Below are 10,368 nucleotides of genomic sequence, written 5' to 3'. Positions count from 1 at the left end.
CGGACTGGCCATCGGGAGAACCGGGACTATTCCCGGTGGCCTGGCAGCCGATTTGGCCGCTATTTTAATATTATTCTTGTATAATTACCTGCCGAATGTACTAAAGCGATTATTTTCCGAATTCTCCATTCGATAATTAAATCTCTAATAAACCATGAATCGGTTAGTCGTGACTGGCAATGCTTCGGCTCGCGAGCTCTCCGGGCCTAACGGTTTGGATCAGATCAGAGTAATCAATGCAAGACTCTGTAACCTATTACATTTCCAAAGTAACCTTCCCAACACTGAGTACAGCTAATACCAAAATAAAACTCATCGATCCATTAATTCATAATGAAATCATAATAGATCTATAAATCATCATTAAAAAATAAAAGTACCATAACATCAACAATTAATTTAACGAAAAGTAAAATCAATGAATGGCTGTGTCACCTGCAATGCAATTACCTTTCCAATTACTCCAAAGGTGTACAGTGAGGTTCAGGTCACGCTTTGTGCAGACCAGTCAAGTTCTTTCACACCACACTCTGTAAACCATTTATTTTTGCACCTTATTTTGTGCACAGGGGGACTGCCGGTCATGCTGGAGCAGAAAGGTATTCTACTAAAAGCAATGGCTGAAAACCCATTAATTAGAAGCAGGTTTACACATACCTTTTTTGGCCACCATATAGTGTATATGCAACACACACACATACATACACATACTAACCTCAAACATAAAATTGCTCCACATCTCCTTTCCTTACTCTCTTACATACATAGAGAGCCTCACACATATATACATAAAACAAAGCCAATAAAGCTCTTATGAGTGTGAGCTGAGAGCACTTCCTGGTGCGGAGTGTCTGTATTTGGAGCTTTTGAGAGCACAGCAGCAGCAGTGCTGAGAGATTAAAGGAGGCAAAGAGAGGAGAGAGGGATGAGAGAATAGGGAATGAGAGAATGATTTATTTAACTGCTTTGTAGATGACAGAGGAGAGTCGGTGAGAGTGTGTCCTTCTTTCCTGCCAACTTTCCCTTCTTGCCCTCTCTTGAACACTGAATAGGTCTTCGATTTCTTTGTGGTGTTTGCTTCTTCTATGTAAATTTTCATCTCTGCCTTTTTTCCCCACTCTAATCACACCATCCATCTGTTGCATTTAATTCAATTCAGTTAAATTCAAAGTTCAGTTCAGGTACATTCAATTCGCTCTCTCCCTTTGACGGCGTATCATGTCAACGTACTTGTGTGGATCTGGAATGGCACCATCTGTTTGAGGGCCTCTGTTGATAAATGAGGTGTCGTGAGCAGGTGAGCCCCGAGGCCCCCCGCGACCCCTTCCCTTCCACTTCTCTTTCCTTCAAACCCACACACGTTTCCTTCACATCGTCACAACCTGCACTAATGCGGAAAAATTGGCTCCTAAACACTTCCCAAGACAACTGCCATTAGAAGTCATTAGTTGAGAGTGCACTGCATAACTACTATCACAATCTGCCTCAACCAAACAGTCAATCCGAGGGACTGCATCACAGTTCATACATTCCCATCTGAAATGAATCATTTGAATAACAGTGTAGAAGATAAAAGGTAAGTGAAGTGTTAAAAATAAGCACAGGTTGCTATGATTCGTACATGAACGCTGATCAGATGGTGATCTGTCACTCTTAAACCCATTATTTTCACCTAAAATGTAATAATGTTTTGCTCACTAGCCAATAGGTCCTGCTGTTTGTTGCCATGGCAGTCAAGCTGCCACAGAACCTGACAATAATATTCTGCAATGCAAATGGATCTATGTCCCACTCTACACCCTGACTGGGCAATGTGGGGGGAAAAAAATCATGAAATATTGTGTAACTTCACAGAGAATCTCATTAGCACTGCGCACAGTTCACTTACAATTTGCAAAATAAAATTCTAAAATAATATTTACAAGCATTTAATCTACAAACAATTTATTTGTTTTATTTCAGTCAATACAGTATTTAATGGAATTAATTTGACTGAAAAGGACAGACAAGGCAAAATAAAATTGGAAAAAAATGAAAATATTAAGTAATATTTTTAAACAAAATTATATATAATTATTTAAAAAATAAAGCAAGCAAAATATAAGATCAAAGTAAAGCTGTCATTTTTAAGCGAACATAAAGTGAAGTGAATAGATAAACAGCCTGAAAACCTTTCAAACATTTTGATGCCAAGCATCCACAAATTTGACAAAACAGCATATTAGAATAGCTTCAAAGAAAGAATCATGCGAGACTGAAGACTGAAATAATGTCTGCTGAATTAAGTTTTGGCATCACAGAAATAAATTACATTTTAAAATATATTAAATTATTTTTTATATTCTAATAACATATAACACAATATTACTGTTTCACTGTATTTTTTATCAAATAAATGCAGCTTTGGCTGTCCCCAATTTGAACCCCCCCGGCTTACAAAATATTACAGTATTGGTTGCTTGTTGATAGTCCTATGTGTAAAGTAAATGCTTTTGACCTGGAAACTTTGCAAACATCAAACATAACTAGAACATACATACATACATCAAAAAACAAACGCCTACTGTATAGAGAGGCAGCTTTGCCTCCCCATTTCAGACTTTCACTGCATGCCACTGCTACAAATGCTGCCCCATGCCCTGAACAGACAGATTTGATTGACTGCGCTAAACCAGAATAAAATATATATGTATTTATGTTGATGTGGGTGTATCACTCATTTCTATGTTTATTCATATTTAATAAAAGCTGGCATGCGTGTTTCAGGCCATAATGACAAGCTAGAGACTGAAGAAGATGTAGCCATCATGAAGACTGCATCTGCTGAGATACTGTATCAAAATCTATTACGCAACATCCATCCTCACCCCAGGCTAATCAATATGAAATGGAGAAATCTGTAGATGCATTCTGGAATAACTCCCCAAACTCAGCATTCTCTTTGGTCCTCCAGTCCACCATTAATTCTCACGCTTTGAACAAATTATCAAATAGAATGAAACCCTGTTGCCAAAGCAGCAGAAATAAATTTGAGACTGGAATCTTAAATAGACTGCGTGAGACAAATGCTTCACAGTAAGAGAATAATTCAGATTTGTGTGAAAGCATTTATGTCGCTGATGACCTTGCAGCGGCTTTTAGCACCTGAAGCTTCCGGGACGGTCCAAGGTTATATCTCGCATTTGCAATCTGACAAACGTGACGGCTACATTGTCTTTAGGCAATGGCAGATTGACCTCAGCGGGAGTGAAATGACAGGCCTCTTCTATTCACCTCCCTCTTTCTCATTCTTTCATTTCATTTTTATCCCTTCATCCTGGCGATAAGCTCCACCTTTCAGTTTTCATTTCTGACCCAAATAGCAGGCTCCTAGTGGGTGCTGTTCCAGTAACGCCGGCCAGCCTCTTTGATGCTGCTCCAGAGAGTCAGCGCAAAGCTCGTCACTTCAACTCTCAAGCTCTTCAGTTGCCCAAAAGCAGCTCTGTTTTTCATAGCCATATCATCCCTATTGCTTAGCATTATCCTATATACTCCATTCATTCAGCAATGCACATAATACTCGGCTTTATCTCACTCTCATACCTTCTCATTGACTCCACCGGCAGGCATTTGTGCCAGTGACCCAAAGCCCTGATTGTGATTAACGATCTATGACTATTTGTCTCTGTTCGCTCGCAGGATCCTCGAATGTGATGACAGAATCCACCCCGGGACAGCCGACGTTCCCAGCACTCATGAGAGAGAAGGGGAGAAGAGAAATTTACCTTGAATGATGCACCATTTATGTACGAGTGAAAAAAGAGGTCAGATTTAATTTAAAAATTGGCTCCCATTCCTCATTTCTACAGATGAAAGCTCACAAATGAAAAAGCCTGGCCTAACGCCTGGTATGGAAATATAAAAGTTATGAATAATGCTTCTGTCTCAATCACCAGATCTGTTTTAATAAGGTGGATTAGTACAGAACAGCACCTGCTCAGAAGAATGCGTGGTCCTCAGACAGAGATACTCAGAGGAGGATCTTGAGCTTCAGAGGTGGGTTTCTTTCCTCTGTTGCCCACCGAGGAACCCTGCTAAAACTCATGAGTAAAGTGCAATATAGAAAATCGGTCTAGGTCATTAGTGCCGGTGGTGTCTGTGTCTCCTTCACTGTGGCCGGTGACTCCAAAAGAAAGCTGGTGATTTACAGACTGTTGGTAATCATGAAATGGCTCCTTTGTTAATGAAAATGCCCATAGATCCATACACAGCCTTCTACAACCATCATTCACTGGTAAATATGGGCAGCGAGTGAGCCACAACCAAGCCGACAAGCCGGAAAAATTAACGAATTGGGTCAAAACACATGTCTTGAATGAGAAAATAAGTGTCATGTACATTGACGAGAGCTTGTACATCAGTTATCGATTCTGGACCAAAAACAACTAAGGACATTAACGTGCCTACTTCAGCACAGATCAGCAAGGTCAAGAAGTTTGTGCCCCTGCTGTTCCTCACATGAAAGCGCTTTAGTTTGTTGTCCCTTTTTCCTTCAAGTTCCTCAACACATAAATATTAAACAAGTCGATACCTCTTTCTCTCTCAACCTCTAGTCTCTCCTACTACCTGCTTTTTCATCATTTAGTTGATTAGAGAGTGAATGTCGATGGCTTCCTATTTTGTCCCGCAATGTTTCAGCCATTGAGGTAAAGGCCTGTTAACCAATTCATCTTGAGGATCCAATGACAGCCTGTTTGTTTTTCACATGCAGATTGATTCCACCCTGTGCACTATTTATCATTTTAATTATGATAAAGTCCATTTCACCAAGTACTGGGGCAAGAAAACAGGCTAGCTTCGTCTAATCCATCTATCCATTCACCTATCCACCCACCCCATCCATCCATCCCACCTCCATCAAACTATCAATCCAGCAATCAACCCATCTATTCAACCACCACTCTTCCATTCATTGGTCCATCCGTCATCTTTCACCCTGACTAGCTTTGTATTGAATAGAGTTGGAACAACTAATCAATAAAATTGATAAACAATAATCCAAATAGTCCACAATGAATTTAGATTAGTAGTATTAAAATAGTAGTAGTAACAGTTTTATTTAAAAAAAAAAAATGCAAAAATGGCAGAACATGCAGCAAGAGACAACACTTTTTACGGTTATATTGATTTTTCAGAACAGTTTCTAACATTAAGCAAGCAATTGTTGCCGTCATTGTCAAACTATAAATACTTCACATGACAAGCTTGTCAATCAAACACAGAAAAAATGCACAATTATTTTGGACAAAACAATTCATCATTGGATTTCACATTTAGGTTTTAAATTAACCATAATGAATTTACATCGTGAAGCAAGTAATTTGATGTTGTAATTGTGGTCTGTATAATGTATGCAAAACACTGAGTGGAAATAAATGTGTAAAATTAATGATACAGATAAAAACACAGTTTGAAAACAGCCAGAGTCAAAATAACCATTAAATTATCTAAATAAAATTAGAAATAAATAACCATTAAATTATCTAAATAAAATTTGAAATAAATAAATACAAATACAAATATATATATATATATATATATAAGCCAGAAAAAAGCTTTTAGAAATAAAATAATGATTATTTTAATAAGTATAATAACCATTAAATAATAAAAATAAATTATATATATATATATATATATTTATTACACAGCTCTCGGGAATACTCATTCAAACACAGCTACCATCATTTTGCATATTTACTGTAAAATGAAACCAGTGGAATTCAGTATTAATAGTAGGCTTGTGGTAATATTGTTGAAGTGTTCATCTTGTTGCCAGAATGACACTTATGAGATTTAAGGTAATAAAAAAATACGATTTTAAAACGCCTCCTTCTTAAATAACAATTCAAGTCCTCATGTTTTTTTTATGCAGTGAAAAGCGCATAAATAATTAGTGATATGGTGTGTAATTAGGGATACAAGTGTACATTATGCCTCAAACGTCCATCTTGTATGAAGTCAGTCTAGGCTCAATGCCATTTGTTAGGGACAGTGATTCTTTGCGGCAGATTTGAGTTTAAAAAGCTAATAAAATATTTAAACTAATTTTTCAACGATTTTTTGTCTATTTATTTACATATGTGGCAAGTAGCTATGTAATAAGCGGGATAATACACTATCCTTTACATATTAAAATTAAATATGTGTATATAATACATGTGTGTGTGTGTGTTTATTTTTTATTTTTTTTTGCATTACACATTTTTTGTGCACAATGTTTTGGGCACAATTAGCAAATTGGCAAAACATGGAATAATTCCATAGTCAGAGAAATAACTAATCAAAATAGTGTTTTTTTTCCTCCCAGAGCTTTAGCAGAAAAAGTAACTTGTTAATGCAACTGCATGATTGCACATCTCATTCGTCCTCCATGATTTCCAGCTTTACTTTTTAATACAGCTGGCAAAAGAAGAGAGGGGAGCGAGTAAGTGAGAAACATGGTAGCTTTGCAGTGGCGTCTGGGGACTGGTGCAGCCATTAACTATGTGAGAGTGAGAGGGCCTTAATGAAGTGAACTGTGCTCTCAGAGTTAATGAGAGAGTGAACTCACCACTAGAGCAGTCCAGTCCTCCCCAGCCTGGCTCACACTGACATGTATCAGGAGACACACACCGACCATGGGCACACTCCTCGGTACATCGTGCTATCAGAGAGAAAAGAACAGGAAGACAAAGAATGCTTTAAACACAGCAGAAATAGAAAAGGATTCTGGCAAAACATTTGGCAGAGAATAAATGGAGCTTGAGGTCCAAACACAAATAAGTTGTTGGATGCATCTTGCATAAGACAGGAATGTGAATTAGCACAGGATGCTATCCAGACACTGTAGGTCTGAGTCTCCCACAAGACATTATTTAGCCGCCCGCAAATGTCTGCTGATGTGCTGATATGGAGGATAATGACTACACTGGCCATTTTCCAAAGATGGCTGTCACCGATGGCTCCTCGCTAGTGCAAAACACAGAGCCTTCTTATGGTCGCACGTTTAAAATGCTCACTCTGACCACAAGCTAAACGATTTCCTAAGAGATTGAGCCCTTGGTTAACATCTCAGTTTATCACATGAACCGGTGTGTCTGTGCAAACCGAGCCGACGTAAGCAGCCACAGCCGCAAGGAAACAAGCTGTAAATCCCTCCAAATTTGATCAGCCTGCACTTTGCCACAATACTCTAACGCAGTGCCAGCCAGCCTTCATGCTGTTTACGAAGTGTGCAGTTTTCTTGATCATTCCTATTGAACAACACAGCATCCAATTGATTGTCTATAGCATTAGTATTCCTGCCCGGGCCCTCGCATTCAGTCAGATATTTGGATTCGGACAAGTAATTGACCATGAAATATGTGAAGGTTGGTTCTATAAATAACAGAAAGTTAATGTGGCCAGTCATGCATTTCGTTGAAAGAAACCTGATAAACACAATGTGATGATCAGCATTTATCTTGTCCGGTTAATACGCATATTCTGATTCTCTTGGGAAACAGTGAGAGAAGTCTTCCCTAACATTTTCTAACCTAAACACAAACTCAAAAGGTAATGAATTCAGGTTCTCGTGACTCTCCAAGTATAGGCGGAAGAGAGCATGTACTTCTAGAGAATTTAGTGTGAAGAAGGTAACAAAAAAAGTGTCAGATGCTATGGTATGTCCTTATCTTTGACCATGAAATATGTGAAGGTTGGTTCTATAAATAACAGAAAGTTAATGTGGCCAGTCATGCATATCGTTGAAAGAAACCTGATAAACACAATGTGATGACCAGCATTTATCTTGTCCGATAAATACGCATATTCTGATTCTCTTGGGAAACAGTGAGAGAAGTCTTCAATAACCTTTTCTAACCTAAACACAGACTCAAAAGGTAATGAATTCAGGTTCTCATAAAGTGATATATAGCGATACAGTGGAGTGTGTGTTAATCTGAATAAATCAATTCAGAGTGAACTAAGGGATTGGTACTTGGGCTTCTTTCCCCCCTTCTACTCCAATGTGTTCCTCCAAACTGCACAAGAGCCACTCAGTAAGGAGCTATATTTCAAGTTCTGTCACGTTCACAGGAGCCCCGAAGTATGACACAAATCTTAAATGTCAACACTTCGGGAACAGTGAATTATTTTGGCAAAAGCTGCCCACACATTTTGTGGTGCTTATGATAATCTGGTTTTTACCAGTAAATTGTTTTGAAATATTACTATGCATTTTTATACCGAGGGAAAGGGCTGCAGATTTCTTATATTTTTAAGTAACGAAAAAGAGTATGTTTTGATGCATTTAAAATGCACTGTACACGAATTAAGGTTTCTATACGAATCAGCTATGGATACTTTCATACCATGCGAAAAAAAAAATCTTTAAACATAATTTTCACACTCCCACTAGTTTAATTTGTCTATTAACCATTAAATAACAACCATTAGTTACATACATGCATATGTATGTTTGCACTGATAATATAATAGTGACTAGAACATCAGCAATTCTTCACAGACCCAACAATATTCATAGTATTTACTTTGACTTTTCTTTGTTTTCTTAGCACATCACATCTAATTTTATTATGGGGCAAAATTGTTGGTTGTGATGGAAATGACAGCACAGCTGTCTGACAACAATGCTAAAAATGTAAATATTATAATGGATTTTCATAGCTAAAATCTGAATAAAATTGAGAGTCTGTGTTAAAACAAAATCTACACCTCACAGTGAATGTGACCTTCACATATCAAAAAGAAAGAAAAGTCAACTCCATAAAAGTGCCAGAAGTTGTTTGTATGCAGACACTGCAAATTGCCTTCTTGGTTGAAAAAGTTGAGGCGATCCTCTAAGAATGAATATAAAAAATTTTGTGCATGCAAATAAATCACGCTCATAAGAGTGAATTAATGTGTGTGCATGTTTTGATTCTGGCACACACTAAAGCTGGCTGCATTAGGTAAAGGATGAGGCAGGACTTGCCCTCATTCCAGGCCAGCACGGCTATAGATTATCGCTCTTTCAGCCTTCACCTGGGACCTCAATATTGGACATAAGCACAGGAAGGGTATGGGAGAGAGGGAGAATCCCAAATACCCAGAGGATGGTGCTTAGAGCAGAAATGCTCCACACACAGAAAATGCTAAACCTGCCACTGGCAAATAATGCAGTATGGATTTACACAGCACTGAGAACCTGATATTCAAGCATGCCAGTTCTCCTCCAGCTTAAGAAAAAAGAAAAATCCTTCGCATTTTGTGCTGACAAAGACATCAATTTGACTTCTTGAAATCAATGAAGCCACGCAACGTGCTCAAAAGCGAGGTTTAAAAAACTCTGGTGATGAAATGATTGATTTTTGTTACAATCAGCAATTTCTGATCAGACAACAGAGACGAACTGCTAATTTGTCACATCTTTTCAGCAAATTAAAATTCATTTATGTAACGTAGGTGAAAGGATAAAACGTGCCTTCTCCCGAGAGCTGAATTGATGTACGTGTCTATAATAATTCAGAAAATAGGTCCTGCATTTTAATTAAAATTCAATGAATCTTCTTCCTTCTACACAGAAAAAGTCTATGTCTGCAGGCTGTGGTGAAAAATTACGTCTTTCATTTCGATAAAAGGCTTATCTCATTACACACTGGCATTATCATACCATGTTAACAATAGAGCTAATTGTAATTGTCATGCATTATTACACCAAATACTCATCAGGCCAAAGATTTAAACATACAGTTTGACAATCAGTCAATCATTTAACACATTAAATAATCCAAGGTTATTACTGTATGCATCTATCATAAAGGATCTGCTTTATATCCTAGCACAGTGTATGAACTTTTTAATAACAAACCTAAAACAGGATTTGGAATCAAACATCTAATCCATCATTAAAACTAAGATGTGAAATCTATTTTGCGATGGTGCATGGGATTTTATTAGAGCATCTAATTTTCCAGCAAGAAGCTGCAGCATGCACATAGCATCATTAATACTGCATCACTAACTATTTGAGACTCTTCTGACCAGATGGTGTAAACTGCTTTGGCTCCATGTACGGCTTCCTTCTTCAAATGAAAAATAATTTTTGCTCAGTATGAGCAAGATCGCCTTCTCGACATTAAATGCACAATCCACACTTGCAAAAACAGTGCTGGTGTTATGAGAGGAACAGACTCACTGGCTTCCATCACTACTAAGTCCACTGACAGTTTGGGATTGATAGGAGTAGTGCATGCAGGTTAAATGACTCACATGATTCGGGCACATAAAACAAGAAAAAGTCTTGTTTGATTGACCTCCCTATGGACACAGAAGGCAACCCGCAAACATGTCACCTTCAAAGCGAAT

The 10,368-nt window shown here is 37.9% G+C and overlaps 1 protein-coding gene across 1 annotated transcript in view; it reads right to left on the bottom strand.

Annotated features, from left to right (window-relative positions):
- Positions 1-10,368, bottom strand: part of megf11 (multiple EGF-like-domains 11) — a 136,744-nt gene that overhangs the window by 77,559 nt on the left and 48,817 nt on the right. Inside the window, exon 6 of the mRNA XM_016550543.1 lies at positions 6,593-6,685. Coding sequence (XP_016406029.1) covers positions 6,593-6,685 — 93 coding nt within the window. The remainder of the gene's footprint in view (positions 1-6,592; positions 6,686-10,368) is intronic.

Source organism: Sinocyclocheilus rhinocerous, unplaced genomic scaffold, assembly GCF_001515625.1.
Source record: "Sinocyclocheilus rhinocerous isolate Xijiao unplaced genomic scaffold, SAMN03320098_v1.1 scaffold1938, whole genome shotgun sequence".
NCBI classification, from domain to species: domain Eukaryota; kingdom Metazoa; phylum Chordata; class Actinopteri; order Cypriniformes; family Cyprinidae; genus Sinocyclocheilus; species Sinocyclocheilus rhinocerous.
The sequence above is the reverse complement of the archived record's forward strand: the minus strand, read 5'-3'. Positions and strand labels throughout refer to the sequence as shown.